The sequence below is a fragment of the Lithobates pipiens genome, unplaced genomic scaffold (genome assembly GCF_037356315.1).
Source record: "Lithobates pipiens isolate NorthernLeopardFrog02 unplaced genomic scaffold, aLitPip1_a1.2 Scaffold_8, whole genome shotgun sequence".
In the NCBI taxonomy this organism is placed as follows: domain Eukaryota; kingdom Metazoa; phylum Chordata; class Amphibia; order Anura; family Ranidae; genus Lithobates; species Lithobates pipiens.
Window position 1 is genome coordinate 166,654,986 of NW_027507903.1, and position 24,892 is coordinate 166,679,877.

Sequence of the window (24,892 nt, forward strand, 5' to 3'; positions counted from 1 at the left end):
GTGGCCAAAATTTATGAAGAAAAATTAATAATTTGCATAATTCTGTCACAGAAACAAAGAAATATGCGTTTTTTTTTTTTCAAAATTTTCGGTCTTTTTTCATTTATAGCGCAAAAAATAAAAACCCCAGAGGTGATCAAATACCACCAAAAGAAAGCTCTATTTGTGGGAAAAAAAGGACAAAAAATTCATTTGGGTACAGTGTTGCATGACTGAGTAATTGTCATTCAAATTGTGAGAGCATCGAAAGCTGAAAATTGGTCTGGGCAGGAAGGGTGTTTAAGTGCCCAGTAAGCAAGTGGTTAAGACTGACAATTTTGAAAAAAAATTTTTTACTTTCTGCTATAAAACATATCCAATAAAAATGTTAAAAAACATCTAATTTCTTTATGAATTTATAATTCTAAGGGAAACCCAGATGGGTTAATCAAAAATTTAAAGATGAAAAAAATGAATATAAAGTATAATAAAATACAGTAAGCTGCCAGCACTAAAAAGTCTAATACAAAAACTAGTAAACAAGTAAATAAGCATAGAAAAGAGTGCAGCACTAAATAAACAACAAATGAAATAATCTTTGCACTACAACAAGTGAAAAGATATGTGAAAGGGAAAACTAAGGCAAAGTCCCAATGAGAACAATTTGTTCCAAATATATGGTGTTAGACAAAATACAAATGGCGTGAATTTGTCAATATAATAAATGTCCAGTGCAAAAATATTTTTTCAAGTTTGCACTAGAAAAATAAAAAATATAAACAAAATGTTAAAAAAAAAATAGTGAATTAATGAAAAATTGTTTATGACAGAGTCCAAGTACAAAATCAATCCATAAGAACAAAAATCTCCATCCATGTGTGATAATGGTGACAAATAATGAGAAATTGTGAAGGATCTTTAAAGAGGAAGTAAACCCTAAATCCATTATGTGTCACTTACCTGACACAGGAGCCACCGAAGTCACCGCTGTCCCCTGTAGTCCGGCGCATCCATCTTCTCGGTGGGGTCTCGCAGCTCGGCCGCTGCCAATCGTCGAAGCCGCGATGACGCACGGGAGCCGACACGCGTGGCATCTTCGTCGTTGACGATTTAGCACTGCACTCTTTTCTATGCTTTATCAATATAGGCCAATATGTATTCTGCTACATATTTTTGGTAAAAAATCCCAATAAGTGTATATTGATTGGTTTACTAGTAATGGTGATGTTCAGTGACTTTTAGCAGGACTGCAGGATTGCGGGGACCCACTCCGACACTAACTGACACTTCAACACTTTTGACACCTTTTTGGAACCAGTGACATGAATACATTGATCAGTGCTAAAAATATGCACTGTCCCTGTATTAATGACACTGGCTGGGAAGGGGTTAACATCAGACAGTATCAAAGGGTTAACTGTGCACCTAGTCAGTGTTTGTGAACAGTGTGGGAGGCTTACAGTGGAAAGACATGGATTCTTGTCCCTGCTTTGCAGGAACACATCTGCCTTGTTTACATAGGCAGACTGCTGTTTTGCCTCTGTACCAAACAATCAGCGGGTGCTGGTTGACATCGAGTCCACGGGACCCGCTGATCAGCTTCTGCTGTGCATAATCGCAGTGCACATTCACGTTCACCACCCAGAAGTGCAGGATTACATATATATATATACACACATATATATATATATATATATGATCTTGCACACAGCGGCCACCCTGTAGCAGTGAAACTACTAAAGAACAGTCGTGAAGTGGTACATTTGGGAAAGAATAGAGAATAGTTATCTTCTATTGGACAGATGTGTCTTCAATTCCTACTATTTACACAAAACAGGAATTGAAAGTAAATATTTCCAAAGTGAAAATAGGATTATCCTTATTCCTGTTTGGGAGACAACGCACATTTTGAATTTTTTCCCACTTTTCTTCCTGGTTATAATGGTCACTTGGGATCAGATTTAGGGTTGGGGGTCACTCAACCACTTAACAAACTGACTCAAATTGGCCAGTTCACCAGCCTAAATTCCCGGCTGCTGATATGTAAACAAACAGTGGGGGATCCCAGGTGGCCTCATTGATTAAATATGGTCATGACTAAATATAAAAATCTAATATCGGATGTTAGGATCTGATCACTTTAGCCTTTTAATTGTCAGAAGCAGGTAAAAATCTAGTCATTGCACTGGCTGCAATGCTTCTGTTACTGTATATTAAAGAAACATTATATTACATGACTTTAAAAATATATAGGAAATAAAATGCCCTTAAAAAAAAGCCCTTAAAATGCCCTTAGATAAAGGATAAGTGTAATTTGTTTAAAAGTACACTTTTCTTTAAAGCATAACTGCCTTGCATCTGAGCACCACAATCCAAAACCACTCTTTAAGTGCTTAAGGACCAGCCGCCGCAGTTGTACTGCGGCAGGTTGGCTCTCCTGGGTGAATCAATGTCATTGTATGTCAGCCGCTTTAAGAGCACTAGGGGGCACACATGTGCCCATGGTGCGACACCAGAGCCGTGATGTCCACCGGCCATCTGAGAGCTCGCTCAACAGAGAGCCAGAATGGGCATCTGTCAATGTCAGACAGTTTTTGTTTATAGTGCAAAAAATAAAACCTGCAGAGGTGATCAAATACCCTCAAAAGAAATCTCTATTTGTGGAAAAAGAGGGATATACATTTTGTTTGGGTACAACGTTGCACGACCGCACAATTGTTAGGTAAAACAAAGCAGTGCCATATCGCAAAAAATGGCCTGGTCATTAAGGGGGCAAATCCTTCTGTCCTTAAGTGGTTTATAAATGTTTGACATTCAAAGCAAACTCATCCATCCATGTCTCCATGCTTTATTTTGCTGAGAAATCACGCTGATATCCCCTAGCATTTCTGGCCATGGGTCATCTTGTGTAAAGGCATAGGATTATTGTAGCATTCACATCCTACGATTCATCTGCCCTTAGCTCAGGCATGCAGGAGGGTGTGCTTAGCTGAGAAAACCCCTCCTCCTCTCCTGTAGACTCCTGGGATGTATGGCATCATTTTCCCAGGCCTGGAAAACAAGAAGTAACTGAAGAAATGTAAAAAAAAGTTTAAAACATGTAAATATTATATGCTTTCCTATTTATTTATTATACTAGCAAAATAAGGATGAAAATAGTCAATGATGATTGAGAGAGTGAAGCTTTGGTTTAACTTAGGAAATTCCATAAGGTCTGGAAGAATAGCTTTGAACATATCTTGCACATGTTTGCAGAGGTCTGCCAGCTACACAGACTCTGGGACAACCCTTGTCTTCAGATTGTTTCTCCTTGACCTATCCTCAATGTCTACCAGCTTCGCTTTAATCTAGTCCATCTCATCATCCTGTTTCTCAGATGCACCTATCAGGTCATTAATTGTAGCAGCATATTCTCCCATTTTTGTTTCAATGTGGCTGACTATAGAATCAACAGCCGGCAGCTCAATGCTAAACTTGTGCATACAGGATGCCATGTCTGCTTGGAAGGAGCTTTTAAGGGGCATAAGTATATCCTTTAAGATAATGTCCATCACAGGCTGAATATTAGTCGGGAACAAATCAATTGAGTCAGGGCGTTTTCTTGCGTCATTCCCTGGGTCATTATTAAAGCTCACTTCAGTCCTGCTGCTCTATCCATCAGTCCTGAATCTAGCCTTTCTGGGCTGCCAGACATGAGGGTAGTAGAGCGAGGTGATTGTCTCCTCTGTGAACTGCTGCTGTGTCTGGAGCCGCTTGTCTGTTGAGAGTGTGCTGTTGAGAGTATCAGGCTGAGGGAGAGGACCAGCTGGTGCCATCTTGCTTGCTGCCATGAGGCTGAGCTGTGAAAAAGGTAGTAAGCTTTTGGGGTTAACTGATTGTCCTTTATTGTTCTGTTCATGATGGCCAGGGGCCCTTGAACTAAACTTCCACTGTGGGATGTCCAAAAAACACCCTGGAGAGCTTAGAATCACCGATGTATCTCCTGCAGTCCAGGAGCTCTGTAATCAAGCAGCCATTCTGGTCTGTGGAAGGCCGTGATGTCCACCGGCCATCTGAGAGCTCGCTCAACAGAGAGCCAGAATGGGCATCTGTCAATGTCAACAGACAGATCCCCGTTTTTGTTTATAGTGCAAAAAATAAAACCTGCAGAGGTGATCAAATACCCTCAAAAGAAAGCTCTATTTGTGGGAAAAAAGGGATATACATTTTGTTTGGGTACAACGTTGCACGACCGCACAATTGTTAGTTAAAACAGAGCAGTGCCATATCAAAAAAAATGACCTGGTCATTAAGGGGACAAATCCTTCTGCCCTTAAGTGATTTATAAATGTTTGACATTCAAAGCAAACTCATCCATCCAGGTCTCCATGCTTTATTTTGCTGAGAAATCACACTGACATCCCCTAGCATTTCTGGCCATGGGTCATCTTGTGTAAAGGCATATGATTATTGTAGCATTCACAACCTATGATTCATCTGCCCTTAGCTCAGGCATGCAGGAGGGTGTGCTTAGCTGAGAAAACCCCTCCTCCTCTCCTGTAGACTTAGAGAGCTTAGAATCGCCGCTGCATCTCTTGCAGTCTAGTAGCTCTGTAATCAAGCAGCCATTCTGGTCCGTATTTTCTTGATGTCGGTAATCATTTTCTTTTATATTTACCTGATTTGGAAATAAGAAAATCAAATCTGACTTTTTAGATAGCAATACACAATGTTAGCTTTGATTGGTTTTCCAGTAATGAGAAATAACACACAAATATTTTGTATCTTTCTTCTCTGTATTTTAAAAGCGGGGTCAGGTAACCTTAACTTTTACAGTAGTAGTTGGTATGTTTGTATCAGGATTTATAAGATGACAACCTCTTCATCATACTGAGTTGTATCCTTGAAATTATTTTGAATCAGTCTGCGTTATGATATTCAGAATAGATGTAGAGACATTGAGTGGGAATGTAACTACACAATGTTCTACACTATTGTGTTTCTGAAATACCTAGGGCACTTTAGCTTTAATACAGCAGGAGGTCATGGATGTTTTTTGCACAAAAGACCTTCAGTACTAAAAATGCAGTTCATTATGTTCTTTTGAAAATGTCTCATATTACATTTAATAATAATACTCACAATACCAGTGATTAGAACACAGCTACCAGAAGTAGATATGTGAAAAATATAGCAAATATATTTGGTAAATGGTAAAACATAGTTTATTATCACGCAATGCATACCCTCTTTTGAAGGACTGTTGACCTTTCTGTTTGTATCAAGCTAAGGACAATACTTCCAAATGTAAAGTATAACTTAAGTTTTCACTATGATTGTATTTTAATGTGTAGATATTTTTAAAATTCAGTGAACTTGCAAACACAAGAATTTAACGGGGCTGTAATGACAGAAGGTTTTTTATCTTAATACATACTATTCATTAAGATAATAAGCCTTCTGTGTGTAGCAGCCTACCCAGCACCCCCCTACTTACCTGAGGTCCCCATTGTCTCCCGCTGCTGTCAAATCAAAGTCAGCTAGCCATTTAGGGAAAAGAAGGGCTCTGTGTCTGAATGGACACAGAGAGCTGTGACTCAGCCCAGGTGCCCCCATAGCAAACTGCTTACTGTGGGGCACTGGACAGGAGGGAGGGGTTAGGATTACAGAAGAGGTACCTGAGAAGAGGAGGATCCAGGCTGCTCTGTGCAAATCTACTGCAACAGAGCAGGTAAGTATAACATGTTTGTTATTTTTATTTTGAAAAAAAAAAAACAAGCCTTTACAATCACTTTAATTTCAATGGACATTTTCCAGTTTCTGCTAAATTACATTTCCCTGCATTATTTATCTGGGCTGGTTAAGGTTAAATCAGTAGAATAGCCTTAGAGGACAATATAGACATATTATAGACATGTGGTTCAATTTTTTAGCTTTGCATTCAGCAGGAATTCAAGGTGTTTGTTCCATATTCTTCTTAGACATAACATATCATTGAACTGGTTCTTTTGAGTATCCTTACTTTACAATTGATACATGCAATAAGAGTACATATGAAAATAAATTAAATTTTTTATTTTACATTTTAAACAGTTCTTATTTTGTGAAATAAACTTACTGCTGTAACTTTTTTTTTTTATATCCATATTTTAGGTATATTCAAGGAGCAGCATCTCCAAAAGACATGCTTATTTTGGTGGATGTGTAGGTATCTTTTTTTTCTGATTATTTGAGGCAAGTAAGGATCATTGCAGAAATGTGTCAACAACCAATTCAAAACGTAGCCGAAGTGTAATTTAGAGATTATCTTTCACCATTATAAATAAAAGTACAACTCACATTTACTTTTGTTTAGTAATAAATCTACTAGGTAGGGTTACAGTTAACCAGAAACTTTGGCAGTCAAGCTTAGTCAAAAAATACATCTGCTGCAGCTCCTGCTGGGACCTATCTGTCTCATTAATGCTGTGAACATTACATCCAAAAATGGTGACAGCACATGCTGGCAACGCTGTATATAAAGGTCTTCAAAGACAATTCATTAAGGACGCAGTTACATGTTTTTCTGCTGAATCATTAATAAAGAAAATTTTAAGTACAGCATAGCCGGCATGCCCATTTACCTTTTTTGGATAAAACTCTATAATTTATATTTTATTATTTCTTGATAAGTACCTATTTATTTGGATCCCACATTATGTGTGTCACTTCCATTTGTTGCCTGGACTGCTAAACATCTATAAAACTCATAATTTCACTTCCGCTTTTAGTACTGTTGGCTATTGTCATGCACTTGTTTGCTTGTTACAGGAGACATCATTAGAAATGGTATATCATTGATTTCTGAAGGCATGCAATTCAAGCCAAGTTTCTAATTCCAATAACATTAGCATCTGACAATATTGAAACTTTCTAATTGCTGATAGGATCAACAAAGAGATTTAATTTTTCTATCAGAAATTATTATGTAGCAACACCCCAGAACTGTCCAGCTTCTACCATAAATGGAAAGGAATGACGGTCTGCAACAATACATTTCCCTTATGATTTCCAATATGGACAAAATGATGAAACTTAAGTTTATACACTTCTCCCCACAAAGACTCACTACTATTTATCTCCATGTTAGGGCAATATGTGATATATGTCAGACTGCATTTGGTTCATTCATGTACTATGGACCTGTCCTCAATTTCAAACCTTCTGGGGAAAGGGGATAGATGCTAGCAACACAATGGGAGGCCTAACATTGGGAGTGAACCCTTCAATCATGTTCCTAGGTGTCAATATAAAAATATATGCAGAGCTATATAATATTAGCAAACATAGCTGAAGTGATTCAACAACAATAACAATAACGATATGCAGTATAATGATATAATGGTGAGACCATAGTAACTAATACATTTGATAAAGATTTATTTTCTGCTTAACAGAGACATACTTTTGGGTGACCTCTGAATTGAAGTGTGGGACTCACCAACTCAATATTAACACCTTGGACTCTATTCACTTAACCTTTTTTTAACTTTAATATTTACTAGGTTCTCACAATTTTAGTATTATACTGTATATTGTTTCATTGTTGTTGTTGCATCACTTCAGTTCTGTTTGCTAATATTATATAGCGCTGCACATATTTTTATATTGGGTCTTTAAAGAGGAAGTAAACCCTGATGAGTTTACTTCCTCTTTCATTCCCTGCAAAGGCAAAGCATAATGGACTACTATGCATCGCATAGTAGTCCATTATGTGTCACTTACCTGACACAGGAGCCAGCGAAGTCACCGCTGTCCCCTGTAGTCCGGAGCGTCTATCTTCTCGGTGGGGTCTCGCAGCTCCGCCGCTGTCATTCGGTGAAGCCGCGATGACGTCACTCCCGCGCATGCGCACGGGAGCCGACACGTGCGGCAGCTCCATTGTTGGAAATGCCGCGCTCAGTGCGCCTGCGTGCCGCTGTCTACGGCGCATGCGCCGTAGACAGCGGTGCCTGTCTTCAGGCAAATATCTCCTAAACCGTATAGGTTTAGGAGATATTTCTTGGACCTACAGGTAAGCCTTAATCTAGGCTTACCTGTAGGTAAAAGTGGTTTGTAAGGGTTTACAACCACTTTAACAACCTTTGTCAGTTGGTGCACCAGCAACTACATTTGCCCTCCAAGTGCTATTCATTTTTTTTATAATGTTCCTTACTATTCCTGATAATATTAATGTTATTCACTATCTGAAACTCCCTATGCCACCCACTATGAAGGTATGGCAAGCTGCTATTAATGAAGCTCTACATTCTTACAAACATACTAAATACAGTACAATACAATATTCAATAAGGTTTAGGGGGGCTTGGGTGGATGCACAAGGGAGAACTATATAAGCCTATGCTTGTGCAGTACTCCTCATTTTAACAGGACCCTCTACTTTGACTTATATACATTACAGTCAGGCCCATAAATATTGAGACATCAACACAATTCTAATCTTTTTGGCTCTATACACCAAGACAGTGGATTTGAAATTAAATTAACAAGATGTGATTGTTGTGCAGACTTTCAGCTTTATTTGAGGGTATTCACATCCAAATCATGTGAACAGTGTAGGAATTACAACAGTTTGTATATGTGCCTCCCACTTTTTAAGGGACCAAAAGTAATGGAACAGATTAACAACCATCCATCACTTTTCACTTTTTAATACTTGGTTGCAAATCCTTTGCAGTCAATTATAACCTGAAGTCTGGAACACATAAACATCACCAGACGCTGGGTTTCATCCCTGGTGATGCTCTGCCAGGCCTCTACTGCAACTGTCTTCAGTTCCTGCTTGTTCTTGGGGCATTTTTCCTTCAGTTTTGTCTTCAGAAAGTGAAATACATGCTCAATTGGGTTCAAGTCAAGTGATTGACTTGGCTATTGCATAACATTCTACTTCTTCCCCTTAAATAAACTCTTTGGCTGCTCTCGCAGTATGCTTCGGGTCATTGTCCATCTGCACTGTGAAGCGCCGTCCAATGAGTTCTGAAGCATTTTGCTGATTATGAGCAGGTAATATTGCCTGAAACACTTCAGAATTCATCCTGCTGCTTTTGTCAGCAGTCACATCATCAATAAATACAAGAGAACCAGTTCCATTGGCAGCCATACATATCCATGCCATGACACTACCACCACCATGCTTCACTGATGAGGTGGTATGCTTTGGATCATGAGCAGTTCCTTTCCTTCTGCATACCCTCTCTTCCCATCACTCTGGTACAAGTTGATCTTGGTCTCATTTGTCCATAGGATGTTGTTCCAGAAATGTGAAGGCTTTTTTAGATGTTGTTTGGCAAACTCTAATCTGACCTTCCTGTTTTTGAGGTTCACCAATGGTTTACATCTTGTGGTAAACCCTCTGTATTCACTCTGGTGAAGTCTTCTCTTGATTGTTGACTTTGACACATATACACCTATGTGAACTCTGGACCTTTTATCTGTTCCTTGTAAATGGAATAATGAGGGAATAACACACACCTGGCCATGGAAAAGCTGAGCAGCCAATTGTCCCATTACTTTTCATCCCTTAAAAAGTGGGAGGCACATATACAAACTGTTGTAATTCTTACACCATTCACCTGATTAAAGCTGAAAGTTTGCAGTTAGAACATGTCTTGTTTGTTTTATTTCAAATCCATTGTGGTGGTGTATAGAGCCAAAAAGATTAGAAATGTGTTGATGTCCCAATAGTTATGGACCTGACTGTATGTACTTACTCTATCTAATTTTCTTATCCTTTGCAATATACCTGCAAACTTCTGTTGCCCCAACCCATCCCCACCTCCTCCTTAACCCCCACCCCCCCCCCCCCCCCCCAGAGAACTGGCCAGACATATTTTTACCTTGCATCTACTACAGTTGTGGTACTATTGATTACCTGATGTTATACATAATCATTTACCTACAATATTTACTGGATATTACTACTCTACTGCATTAATACTGTGGAATGCCATACTTTATTTAAAATGTATGAGACACAATTTCATTTTTCTTTTTTTATGTTACTAAATGTGCAAGTGCTGATTTTGAACATTTACATTTAAATTCAATAAACCTACCTACTGAAAAAAATGAAATGTTATGAACATTCTCAGAAATGTAATTTATTAGCTTTTAATATGCATAACTGCAATAAACGTTATATTTATAGAAAGTTTCATTTTTTAAAGCATCAAATGCATTTAGTGAATGTTAGGGGTGAAGGAGAAGGCAGAATCTAGAAAACAAGGAGTAGATTGAAGGACAAAACAGCACAATTGTGAAGTGGAACAATAGGCTTTTACGTAGGAGTTATAATAATAGCAATGTTAATCCAAACTGAGATGCCAGGTTACATGGAACCTTTTCACAAGAGAGAAGCTCAGTACATAACATAATTTTTAACAACATATAAACCAAAAATTCCACCTGTTAAGGTATAAAGTTGATTGAGGAAGCAATGCCGTTTTTGGGTTTATGGAATGTCCATGTAAAGCAGTATTAAATCCACTTCGGCAGCACATATACTAAAAAATAAATAAATAATTAAATAAAAAAGAACAAAAGAAGAATACACATACACAGTGCCACTACCCTGTCAGGTGATGTCTAAGTAAGATTGATTTAACTGTACAATTAGCAGGTGAAAGCTAGCATAGATACTAAAGGAGCAAAGGGAAAACAACAGTGCAAAAAAATGTCACTAATAAAAATCAAAAATAAAATACGGAAGCAAAAAAGGTCAATTAATAATTGGAAAGAAACCCTCAAAAATTGCACATATATATTTATATATATATATATATATATATATATATATACATATACATATATAGATATATGTATGTATGTATATATATATATATATATATATATATATATATATATATATATATATATATATATATATATATATGTATATATATATGTATATATATATATATATATATATATATATATATATATATATATATATATATATATATATATATATATATATATATGTATATACAGTATCTTAACAAAAGTGAGTACACCCCTCACATTTTTGTAAATATTTTATTATAGCTTTTCAGAAATTACACTTCTCTACAATGTAAAGTAGTGAGTTTACAGCCATTAATATCTGAACCGCTGGCAACAAAAGTGAGTATACCCTTAAGTGAAAATGTCCAAATTTTGCCCAAAGTGTCAATATTTTGTGTGGCCACCATTATTTTCAAGCACTGTCTTAACCATCTTGGGCATGGAGCTCACCAGAGCTTCACAGGTTGCCACTGATGTCCTCTTCCACTCCTCCATGATGACATCACGGAGCTGGTGGATGTTAGAGACTTTGTGCTCCTCTACCTTCCGTTTGAGGATGCCCCACAGATGCTCAATTGGATTTAGGTCTGGAGACATGCTTAGCCAGTACATCACCTTTATCCTCAGCTTCTTTATCAAGGCAGTGGTCGTCTTGTCTTGGAGGTGTATTTGGGGTTATAATGTTGGAATACTGCCCTGTGGCCCAGTCTCTGAAGGCAGGGGATCATGCTCGGCTTCAGTATGTCAGAGTACATGTTACCCTCAATGAACTGTAGCTCTGAAGTGCCAGCAGCACTCATGCAGCCCCAGACCATGACACTCCCACCACGATGCTCGACTGTAGGCAAAACACACTTGTCTTTGTACTCCTCACCTGGTTGCCGCCACACACGCTTGACACCATCTGAACCAAATAAGTCTATCTTGGTCTCATCAGACCACAGGACATGGTTCTAGTAATCCATGCCCTAGTTTGCTTGTCTTCAGCAAACTGTTTGCAGGCTTTCTTGTGCATCATCTTTAGAAGAGGCTTCCTTCTGAGATGACAGCACTGATGGGCTGACCCTCCACCCCTTCAACCTCTGTAGCAGTGCTGGCAGCACTTATAAGTCTATTTCCCAAAGAAAACCTCTGGATATGACGCTGAACATGTGCACTCAACTTCTTTGGTCGACCATGGCAAGGCCTGTTCAGAGTGTAACCTGTCCTGTTAAAGCACTGTATGGTCTTGGCCACTGTGCCTCAGCTCATTTTCAGGGTCTTGGCAATTTTCTTATAGCCTAGGCCATCTTTATGTAGAGCAACAATTCTTTTTTTCATATCCTCAGAAAATTCTTTGCCATGAGGTGCCATGTTGAACTTCCAGTGAACAGTATGAGAGAGAGAGTAATACAACTAAATTTAACACACCTGTTCCCCATAATGGCTGCGTGTTAAGTTATTTTGAGGGGACGGCAAATTTACACTGTTATACAAGCTATACACTCATTACTTTACTGTTGTCACCTGAAAAGATCTAATAAAATATTTACAAAAATGTGAGAGGTGTACTCATGTTTGTGAGATACTGTATATATATATATATATATATATATATATATATATATATATATATAGCCATTTTTCAGAGAATATGAATGATAACACAAACATTTTTCTTTCACTGGTGGTTAGTGTTTGGCTGAAGCCATTTATTATTAATCAACGGTGTTTACTGTGTATAAATATAGATAGATAGATATCTTTTTTTTTTTTTAAATCAAAAAGGTGTTTATTAAAGTTACAGGTATACAGCAATTTCCAGCGCACATGTACATCCATTTGATACATAGTTGTCAATGTATATACAGGCAATACATCATTCCAGTACCTCCTCCCTCCACCCCGTGCTCGCACAGAGTTCCCCAGTAGGTTAGACATTTCCAAGCTAGGGCTCACATATCTGCCCTGCACCACACATCCTACAATATTCTGGACAATATTAGCTCGTTTGGACTTAGCCCAGGGGTATCCAGCCAACATGACCATAAGCGCTCAAACCTTCCCGGGCATCCCCTATGTTGATAGATGTATTTCTCCATGATAAGGGTCCTGCCCATATGAGTTATCCAGGCCGCTACTACCGGGGGTTCTACAGATTTCCAACCCAGCAAAATAAGTTTCCTAGCCTGGAATACCGCCCTGGAGACTGCCACCCTGATGGGCTCTACTGACACCACCCCCTCCAGTATCCCTAGAACACAGCATATGGGATCCATAGGTATCTGCGTGTGAAACACCGCATTGACAGTGTCCACTACCTCCTTCCAGTATCTGTGGAGTTTCGGGCAACGCCACAGGAGGTGAATAAGATCCCCCTCGTGCTGCCCGCACCTGCCACATAGGGGGTCAGCCGTTCCACCCATCCTACTCAATCTAACCGGTGTATAGTGCGCTCTCAGTATAATATAGAGTTGGGAGACCTTTTGTGCCACATTCAGTGAACAGTAGGTGATGGCCTGCAGGGCCTCCTCCCACTGCTCACCCGTGAGGGTGCCAACATCTCGTTCCCAAAGCGGCAGTGCTTTGCACGGGTGGCCACGCAGGTGCCGCGCAAGCAGCATCTGATAGCATTGCGAGATTATACCCTTTGTGCCATCCGCAGACTGCAACGCTTAAAATAACGGGGTGGGTGACAACACCCATTCACCCATAGATAGATATCTATATTAAAAAAAAACATTGATCAAAATTCAAGAAACATAAAACACTAAAGTGCATTATAATCTGAGTATTAAAACTGAAAAAAATAAGTTACTGGAAACAAGCAGCACAAGTTTCACGCAATTACAACTAAAATCACAGCATAGCATGTATATGAGTCTAATGGGGACCACAGGGTATGCTCCAGAAACCAATAGAAGAGGAACCAAAAAATATTGCAGCTTACCAATTCTTAGATGTGATGGCTGTATTTATTTAATTTTTTTAGGCTATCTTTCTTCTATTTCCATGTAGTGATCTGGCCTGTAAACCTGTTGATTTTCAAAAGAACAGGGTTGCTTACAATGATCAAATTATATTTATTCATGTAAAACATTCATCCCAAAAGGATACTCTTTTATGAATATGACCTATTTTAGTGAATAAAAACAGAAAATTTGCCTTGGGACTTTGAGTGAGGTGGGCACAGTTTAGCCAATAAACGTAGCAGCAGTAAATACAGTATAAAAATGTATTCAAGTAGAAATAATGCATGCATTGATGTCACCAACAAATGGCAATTCATAAGGGATACATATAAATAAATAGTGGAACATAAATGTAATAGCAATCATAAACCACATAGGCATCTAGTGTACCCAATGCATTTTGTAAGACCCAGCTCACTCTTAAGGGGTGAATGCATGTAAAATGTACCGAGAATTAAAGAATATAAATTGGATGTATAGCGTAATTGATTATATAGGCACCTATTATATAGGCACATATATGCCCACCTCACTCAGAGTCCCAGGGTGAATTTTCAGTTTTGTTGCATATTTCAGGGATGGAGGTGTGTCACTGGTGACACCAGACCTTTCTCTTTTTTCTATTTTAGTGAATGGTCACTTAGCAAAGTGATGCTGTATAACTGAATAGTCGATCATATGCAGGCAAATTTTTACAAAAACAAGATTTTTGCTTTGCACTTGATTGGATGATCAAAGCTTCACATTACTACATGTACATTACATTGTACATTCTCTGGCTTTTGTAGTAAATCAACGAAAAAAAATATCAATGTTTGCAAGAGGCAGTATGAACTAGTAAACATTTCTGTTCCTTTTTATCTAAATATATTATATTTACACTTGTGCTAAACCTGTTTTGCTCAGAGAACAATGTCATTTTACAACAACAAAACATTCCCTAAAAAAAAAAACCCACAAAATATCTCCAGTCCAGCCCAAAAAAAGAAAAGAAAAAACATTTGTCCTCCTAATTGATCTCATTCCCTGGTAGTACATATGTTCTTTTGGCATGTATTTAGAGTTGTATATACTGAGTGAAAAGTGAGAGATTCAGTCCATTAAAAGCATCTCTGGGTTTCCACAGAGGGCTCTTTGTTAGGTTAATGTCAGGGGAGAAAACATCAAGCTTGATGTGTCTAGTAGATTGCTTTGTAGTAAAAAAATCTATTCTCTTGTTTGTCGCTTTGATGGAATAGATTGCATCTGATGCTTTAAATGGATTGAAATACTTTTATATAACTGCAATGTGTTTCATCAGCATTTGCAATCTCCCTTGTTTGAGCTTTGCCCTGAAGCAGACAAGTTGCCATTTAGATCTCTTAAAATGCTTAAAATGCCTATTATCTGAAGAAGGAAGAAGGGGTGGACATGGATAACTGGATAGTTTTCCAATTAATTTAATTGACACTGGACCTGAAAATTATTAGGATATTTCAGGCAGATTTATTTTTGCAAACCCTGTAAATTTTTATATCTCTTTTTACAGAAGCGGAAGTGTCAGTGGGTTGACGTTGAAGTTGATAAGAACCTCTGTGACTGAGATGTTGGAAACCCTCTCAGATGACGATTTTGTAAATGTTGCTGCTGTAAGTATCTCCATGGTGATGCCTATTTTTTTATTTTTTTATCCCAAATCATGTTGTGCTAATTAAAACTTAACCATTTCACTGAAACTTTTTTTTTTTTTAATTCTGTACAGCCTTCATGTAATCTTATCTTATATTTATTCCAGCCAGTTTTTCCATGGTTTTGAATAAGAAGGGGAAATGTTAAAAATGCTGTCAGAGCAAGAGATGGGTTGAGCAGTGGTCATCCCTACACAATGGCATGATCAGCAGTAATAACGATATTAGAGGTTCTAACCCTTTCCACTCTATTAAATTTGTGTTTTTCAACTGTGCCCCCATTGGACAATTCTCCAATGATTATTGTCCTGATGGTAAGTGAAGTTAAATCTTAAATACAAAATATGATATAAAATAAATTGGAGGCGCTGCCATTACGGTACCTAGAACCATTTGCAGGGGGTTCACAATTTAACGATGTCTCTAGCAAAGTCAATTGTCCATACTCTCTTTAGTACTCCTTTAATTTTGGACTGTGAGAGGAAACCAAGGCTTCCAGGGAAAACACAATATGACGTGGAAGAAACATGAAATGTCAATCCATGTAATAGATGATTTTCCTTATATAGAGGATATTTAGGGAAACAGAAGATGAAACAAGGTCACTTTAGTTGTACCTGTCAGCGCAGAAAAGCTTTCCATTAGCTTTTAGAAAAGGATGGAACTCCACTCTGTTATATTAAAAAAAAGAACATCTAAGGGCATTTCTGCTCTTTGAATCCCCTGATAAAAACAATTAAGTTATCTTCAAAACAATACATTAATAGCAAATTAATCTCTAATTGCTTGCTTAGTCTATGAAAGCTAAACCTGAAACCTAGCAAGGTCACCTTTGAACCCTATCAGTCAGCCTGTAAAGAAGAAGTATCAAATTAAAATTCAAGAAGGGGCAGTCAGAAAATTTTTCCTGCAGCAGAGGTCCAAATATCGTGTTTGTGTTATGGCCCAGAATGAAAAAAAAAAACACAAGTCATAATGCAAACATGATATTTGGACCTCTGTTGGAGGAATGTTTTACTGACTGGCCCTCCTTGAATTGTAATTCAGTACCTCTACTTTAGAGACTGATGTGTTTTCTAATTAAAGGGGTTTCAGGGTTAGCTTTCATAGACTAAGCAAGCAGTTAGAGATTAATTTGCTATCAATGTGTTGTTCTGAAAAAAAAAGTTTTGCTTACAGTTCCACTTTAAAAGGGAGCATGTAAACGATTTTGCATGCTGAAAACAGAATGCATCCAGAAATAGAGTTCTACCTAGAAAAAGGAATCTGTTTCTCCCAGAAAACGCATGTTTTAAATAATTGAAAATGTCTGCTATTACATTTTCACGTATTCGATGTTTAGCGTTTGTGTTTGTAAAAAAATAAAAAGACAAACACAAACTGATCAGCAATGATGTTCTGCTATGCATAATTATATATAACAGGAGTACAACATTTGGAGAAATTAACTATAATAAAAATCTATATATATATATATATATATATATATTAAAAAAAAAATCCTAGCTGTCTTTAGAACTCTGGGTATAGTAGGTCTCTAGGAGCTTGAGCACTAGGCAAATTAAAATGCACAGGTCCTCTTAGTGGCAACACTGTCTGCAAACACCTGTCCAACCTGATTTAGTGTTCTTAGAGAGTAGGATGCCTCTCTCCAACCCTGCTGGATCAAGAATCTGAAGATTTCATCAAATGTAAACCTCAATTTAGGCAAAAGTCATCCTGTTCTGCTGAACTTCCAATGACAGATTTCAGGAAATTTTTTTTTTTTTAAATTTTGTTCTTCTGACACATCTCAAATACTGAAGTTATCTTTGCTAGGCACCACAGGGAGTTCACATAATCCCAATGAAATTGTTTGCATTAATTGTCATCATCACCTCTTCTCCTGACTCAGTCCAAGATTCTTAATAACACTGTGAATGCATGGCACCATGGTGACTCCTCCTTATTTCAGGACCATGGTGCCCTGCACTCACAGGATGACACAAAAGTAGTAGTGTTATAGAGAACAGTTATTTTACCTTGACATTATTAGCATTCAACTCAAACTCCCACAAGACATCTTTAAATAATTAGTTCTCCTAAATCCTGACTATTATAAATGTGCTGTCTGTCTGCATTTAGGGTGTTCAAATAAACAAGAAAGAATGAAAAATGACACCATCTAAATTAAGCACATCTACAACATTCTGTATCATCTGTAGCATGGAAAGGCATCAGTTACCTGCCTTTTTGGTATTTCATACCTCTCAAATATAGAATAAAGATGTTTTCATTTTAAATGACACAGAAGAGAGATGAGGGACAAACACGCTGCTTCAGCCCCTTTAAATAAGACTGATGTAAAGACATCAAGATGCAATCCCCAAATATCTCAATTGTATGCGTTCTCGACATGCAGTCTTCCAATTGCTTACATCCATCTTGAGAATTAAAATAAAAATAAAAGTGGCACTACCAATCATGTTGTTAGCAGAACCTTACCTATCATTATTCATGGTCACAGCTAAAAGATTAGGATATACTTTCTTGCCAGTGCAGGCAGGAAAATGACACTGTGACTTAATCAGCTGTATCAGGATTCATGCTAAAGTCTTGACGAACAAGAGGCTTAAATATTAATGTGCAGAACCACTTAAGTGCAGAGTTTTTAATTATACAGATGCATTTGTTTCTCGGTAACTTGCAGCATGTGAGTCATACCGCGCCAGTATAAATCACCAAGGGTTAATATGTCAAGCATTCTCATCTTAATTTTAATTTCATCTACAGGAAAGTGTACCTCTTTGCATGTAAAAAGGAGCCTGCTGTTCATAAATGTGCAAATATATGGGAATTACTGCCATTCCTTCCAAATAATTCAGTTATATGCTTTGACTGCACAAAGTGGTAAATGATAGGTCCAAAGACTTGCTCTGTGCACTGTGTGATTTAAAGCCTGGCTTCCTTTGGCTGATGCAGTGAAGATCATTTTAAAGTTATTTTGTGGCTCTGGGAAAGCCAAGCAAAATAATTTTTTTTGGTTTACTACTGACAAGTAGAGAATAAGTAACTAGTGGGAGCTATTCAGTGGTCTTAATATGATAGCCACATTTCTAGAGCTAATGGGTCATGTTTCAACACCTTGAATGAAAACTATTACTGTGGGCGAATAATAATTCCTTACATAAATAACCATACTAGCGAAGTACTTATTGCCCCAAAGCTTAACCACCAAAGTCATTGCTGTGTTAACATTTTGACTGTGTGTCTCATTTAGAGAGGAAAAATGTAACTTGCACTTGCAGTAAATGGATATTTGTGACATAAACTAAATATTACTGTAGAGAATTCTGTGTTTTTCTGAGAATAACACTCTAATAAATAAGGTTTCTTAACATGAATCCATTTGGAGCTAAATCTGATGATATGTTGCTCACAAGATGGATTCTAATCCTGATGCCGTGTACACACGATCGGAATTCCGGCCAGAAAAAGACAGATGAGAGCTTTTCATTGGAAAATGCGACAGTGTGTATGCTCCATCGGAATTTAGCTGTCTGAATTTCCGCCGGCCAAAAGTTGATAGCATGTTCTCAGAAATTCCGATCGTCTGTATGCAATTCTGCATGCAAATCACGCATGCTCAGATTCAACTACGAGACGGAAGCTATTGGCTACTGGCTATTGAACTTCCTTTTTCTAGTCCCGTTGTACGCCACCGCGTTCTAAACAATCTGAATTTGGTGTGACCATGTGTAGGCAAGACAGCTTGAGGGTAATTCCGTCGGAAAAACCATCAGAGCTTTTTCCGATTAAAATTCTGATCGTGTGTACGTGGCATTAGGTCAGCCTAGAAAAAGTTATCTAGAGCATATATCACTGACTAAAGTATAAAGCCTCATACACACGGTCGGACTTTGTACAAACTTTTCCGTGGACTTTTGTACAAAGGGCGTGGTCCACAAGTTTGTATTGCATACACACGGTCGGACTTTTTGACAACAAACACGAACGTAATGACGTCACAACGTACTGACGCCGCTTTAAAAGAGGACGTTCAATGACTCCAGCGCCACCTTTGGTGAACTTCTGTATTGTAGTCTGATCTTTTGCATTGGTTCTGAGCATGGCGTGTTTGTACCTTGTACAAAAGTCCGATGCTTTTGTGTACACACGGTCGGACTTTGCTCCATCGGACTTTTGTTGCCAGAAAGTTTGTCCGTTCGCACAGCCAACAAAAGTCCGATGAAAACAGAAAAAGTTTGTCCGATGGAGCGTACACACAGTCGAATGTTGCTCCAAAACAGCTAATTTGCATGTTTGTTGTCAAAAAGTCTGACCGTGTGTACGGGCCTTAAGACCCACAAAAACAGCTTATTAGACAGTCTTGCAACTGTCGATTAAAACATGTAATTGTTATATCCTAATGCAATGCTTAAATGTAACTTTTCCCAGTGTATACCTGGACAGGTCAGTGAGCACAAACTTGTGTTGTGAGACTGTCTGAAATATACTTTGGTCATGTTAAATGATATATATATATATATATATATATATATATATATATATATATATATATATATATATATATATATATATTAGTATTCAATTAAATTCCCATCCTAATTTTATAAAGCCTAACAAGCAATGTAAGAGTTCTAGAAAGCTTGCACCTTTATAAACCTGAGTTAGCCAATAAAAGGTATTGGATACATTTCCCCTGCTGCATCGATTGATGGCTAACATAGTACAAAACTCTACAACTGTCATTAGATATGTTTTAATATGGATAACTATTTGCATAATGATAAAAATGTGATCATTGGGGTTAAGGACCTTCTGCGTATCTCAAGTGGCTGATAGTATAAGACAATTGGGTTGATGTATTAAGGCAAAATAGCTATTCACTTTGAAAGGGAAGTTGCACTTTGCAGGGGGAATTTTCCCTAGAGCTTAGTGAATATAGCAAAATGTCAGTTTGCAAAGAATATCCAATCACATACAATGAAAATGAAAAATAAAAATAAAAAAATTTGCTTGCACATGATTGGATGATGGAAGTCTGCATAGCTTCACCTTATTCACTAAGCTCCTGGGATAATTCCCCTTCAAATTGCAACTTCCCATGCAAAGTGAAAAATTTGTTTGTAAATCACCCCCAGAGCATCTAGCAATACATTAAAGGTTAGTGTAAGAATGTGAAAAAAATGAAGGTAAAGAAATAAAATGCTTACACAGTAAGTGTTATTGGTACCATATTTAGTGAAATATATATTTGTAAAGGCTACAACTAATTTAGATTTTACTTTCCAATAGGTCTTAATAAAGCATGTAATACCCAAGTTTTTTTTATTTAGTTTTTGGTGTTCGCAAAATAATTCATTTTTTTCTTTGATTATGCACAGTGCTCTAACCATTATTCCTTTCCTTATATTTAATATGTATCTAAGGGACATTTTCCATGATAATTTCATTGTGTCTTTGCTTTTCTGCACAAGATAAATTGTATGTAACTATGTAGCAGCTTTTATTTCAAGGTTACTTATTTTCAGAACACACATATTTCTTAGAATAGAAATAAATGATATCTGCAGCCAAATGTATTCTCATTGTTCAGTAACTCGGACTGGTAGGCACTAAAGAATATCTCATCATTCAATATGAATAATGCAATGCTGATGAAATAGCATAATGCTAGATGATACAGAAATCACATAGCAAAAATAAAAAAAAAATGCTAATGGATATTACAGTATGTCATGAACCTATTAGAAATTTGCAAGGGAGATTTTATAGTTGAAGAGTCTAAAGCCTCATACACACGATCGGATTTTCCACAGACAAAGCCTCAGACTTTTGTCTGAAGGGAGCTGACCAGAAACTTGTCTTGCATACAAACGGCACACAATTGTCGGCCAACAAACACGAACATAGTGACGTGCTAGACGTAGTATGAGCCGATAAAGAGGAAGTTCAATTGGCAGGCGCCACCCTTTGGGCTCCTTCTGCTAATTTCCTGTTAGTAGAAGTTTGGGGAGTGTTGATTTGCACTTTTCATTCTGCGCTTTTTACTTCGTGGTTTTCAGTTTGCACTTTTCAGTTCGTTTCTGAAAGGATGTTCGTCAACCAGCCATGCTGCGGAATCGGAGGAGATAATGTGTTGTTTATTATTGGCCTTGGAGTTATTGCTTTGACCCAACCCAGTCCAGGAACAGGAGGAGGAGGATTTCTTGGACCAAAAATTGGTTGCTTTATTAATCATGACCAATTATGCCATATGTCTTTGCTGCTGGAGCTCCAGGAGAATAATCCGGATGATTTTCGGAATTATCTCTGGATGACAGACCCCTGTTTCCTCAACTCTTGGCATTGTTGACCCCCTACATTAAGAAGCAGGACACTTGCATGAGGCTTTTTTAAATTTTTTGGTTGAATAATGATTTGATTTGGTATTTGTTCTATATTTTTGGATGCATAGAATGCACTTTTTGATTAAGTTCTATTGGTAGATAGCATGTCTAATTGTATTTGTTTTATTTTTTTTGTTAATGCACAATTTTTACTTCAAATGACAGTTTGGGAGTGGGCAGTTACATTTAAAAAAATACAATATAAAATTAACAAGGGTCACCAACATAGTTGTATAATTGATCTTAAAGTGGTTCTGCACTGAGGAAAAAAAAATATTTTTTATGTTTAAGCTTTAAAATGTATCTCTTTAAATAAAACCGCTTACTTTTCCTGCATTTGTCAGTGAAGCATGTCCGTTTTTAGTCCAAAGTTTGCTTTTTATTCTTATTGTTCGGCAGATGTCATTTTTCTTGTGGGCATTTGAAGCCCACAAGCAATAACTTCCGCCTTTCTTCCTTTGTTAGGAACCAGCATGCTTTGCCGGTTCCCGTGCATGCTCAGTAGCTACAGCTACGAGCGGTGTAATTCAAGAATGTTAGGACAACGGGCGGTGTAGTGTCACATTTTGCTGCCTATCACAGGATGCTGCGGAAGTGACGTTGCCGCCAGAAATTGCGTACTGCGCATGCGCGATGCGTTCCAAACACTCGCGCCGTGCGTTCCAACATAGCAAATTACCGCCCCCGTTCTCATGTGAAGCCAAACGTGGCCGGCGTGATGACGTCACGTCGGCCAAATCTCGCGAGATTTCGCAAGTGTTAGCCGCAATGACTCCTGGGATTACTCGGACGAGATCCCAGGAGACAGTGCGGGAATCAGCGGAAGTGATGCTGATCCCCGCATAAACCCCGCCCATAGCCGCAGGGGAAGAAGAAAACAAGTGCATAGAACGAAAGGTAGGAGAAATAAAAATAAAAATGAAGGGGCATTGTGCAATATGTGGAGGTTAGGAAAAACAATAGCACTAGGATACAAAAATGTGTGCAGAACCGCTTTAAAAACTAGGGGATAATGGTGTTGCCCAAAAATATTATTCTTGATATCACTAGAAAAAAAAAAGCCTTTGAAAATACGTTTGGCAAAACTCCATCAGTATCACCAGCAAAGCAGCTTCATTATTATCACATTAACCCCTTGCTGACCAGCCACCATCATTTTACTGTGGTAGGTCGGGGCACAAATTTATTGTACTCTGTCTCTCCAAATCACCCCCCCCCCTCAATCCCCCCCCCCAGTCTTGCATAGGCATTCTTAAGTACGAGATTTATTGCTTTTAAGGATTTTGTTCCCTATATATAATATAGGGGGGCCATACCTCCCGATATCTATCTTCTTGCTCTCTCAGCATCATGGTAAGATTTTCCATTTGCTGAATTTCTGTTATTCTCCCAAACCATTGTGACTAGTTGGGGGTGTAATGCTTTTCCAAAGACTTGGTATACAAGCCTTTGCAGCATTCAGCAAATGCCTCAAAAGTGAGTTGTTATAGTTTTTATATTTTTCAATAGGCATCGGGTATCATGCAGCAGATAGGCTGCTGGATTTTCCCCAAGAGACACTTCAGTAATTTCCTTAATTTTTCCATGACCATCTTACAAAATTCTTTCACTCCAGGGCATTCCCAGAATATGTGTACCAGAGTACCCTCTGCCCCCTGGCATTGCCAGCAGAGGTTGGACATTTGTGGATATATCCGATTCAATACTGACGGTGTTCTGTACCATCTAGTCAATATTTTATATCCTCTTTCTTGATATTTAGTTGCCATAGATGTCTTGTGTGTAAGACTACAAATCGTAGTTTTCTGTTGGTCTGAGAAAGTTACCCCCAGGTCTCTTTCCCATGCTTGTAGAAACGCTAAATCTTGTGGTGCTTTCAACTCCACCAACAGGGAGTAAATCAGCTTATAGTGCATGTTTCAAAGGTTCCTCCTTCAGACATATCTGCTCAAATTTAGATGGTGTACGTACTGGTGACTGTTGTGATGTTATTGATCGGAGATAGACCTTCAGCTGTATTCACCTAAATGGATCTAACTCCCCTGAAAACTCTCCTTCAACCTCCTCCCCAGTCATCATATGATTATCTCTTAAAAAATCTTGCAGCCTTTGGTTGAGATGCCTCTGATATCTGGATTAGCACGTATGGTTCTCAGGAAGGGTTCTAGTGTAAGGATAAAGATAATAGGCAAGAGTAGACATCCCTGCCATGCTCCATTGTATATAGAAAAAGGGTTCCGATATTATGCTGTTTTTTTTAACCCTTACTCTTGGATAAGAGTATAGACTATTAATCCAATTGAGCATTCCCTTTGTTCCTTTTAGCTAGGAACCATGATCTCTCACTTCTCTCACTTTCAGCCCCCCCCCCCCCCCTTCAGTTAGAAACAAGCAGCAGGGAACACAGTTAACCCCTCGATCGCCTGCTAGTGTTAACCCCTTCCCTGCCAGTGACATTTTTACAGTAATCAACGCATTTTTATAGCACTGATCTCTGTAAATGACAATGGTCCCAAAAATGTATTGCAGATCGCCGCCATTACTAGTAAAAAAATAATAAAAATACTATAAATGTATCCCCTATTTTGTAGACGCTATAACTTTTGCGCAAACCAATCAATATATGCTTATTGTAATTTTTTTACCAAAAATATGTAGAAGAATACATATTGACCTAAACTGAGAAAAAATTTACTTTTTAAAAAAAAATTGTGATATTTATGATATTTATTATAGCAAAAAGTACAAAATATTGATAATAAAAAAATAAAATAAAAACCAGAGAGGCTATCAAATACCACCAAAAGAAAGCTCTATTTATGGGAAAAAAGGGACGTCAATTTTGTTTGGGTGCAGCATCACATGACTGCGCAATTGTCAGTTAAAGCAACGCAGTGCTGAATCGCAAAAAATGGCCTGGTCATTCAACAGCCAAATCTTCCCGGGGCTGAAGTGGTAAAAGAAGAGAATGTACGCTGCATTTCTAGATTGCATAATTTGCCGCATCACGAATGTTAATTCTCCATTATGAATGCTAGTTTACAAGACTGACTGTTTCCGGCTCGTTCTTGCTTTCGAGCATGCGTGTTTGTACATTGGACTT

At 37.9% G+C, this 24,892-nt stretch overlaps 1 protein-coding gene across 9 annotated transcripts in view; it reads left to right on the forward strand.

Moving 5' to 3' along the window:
- Positions 1–24,892, forward strand: part of CACNA2D1 (calcium voltage-gated channel auxiliary subunit alpha2delta 1) — a 930,857-nt gene that overhangs the window by 647,762 nt on the left and 258,203 nt on the right. For all 9 annotated transcript variants that reach the window (XM_077469518.1, XM_077469511.1, XM_077469509.1 and 6 more), the window contains 2 exons: positions 6,112–6,162; positions 15,259–15,358. In XM_077469518.1, the coding sequence (XP_077325644.1) occupies positions 6,112–6,162; positions 15,259–15,358 (151 nt within the window). The remainder of the gene's footprint in view (positions 1–6,111; positions 6,163–15,258; positions 15,359–24,892) is intronic.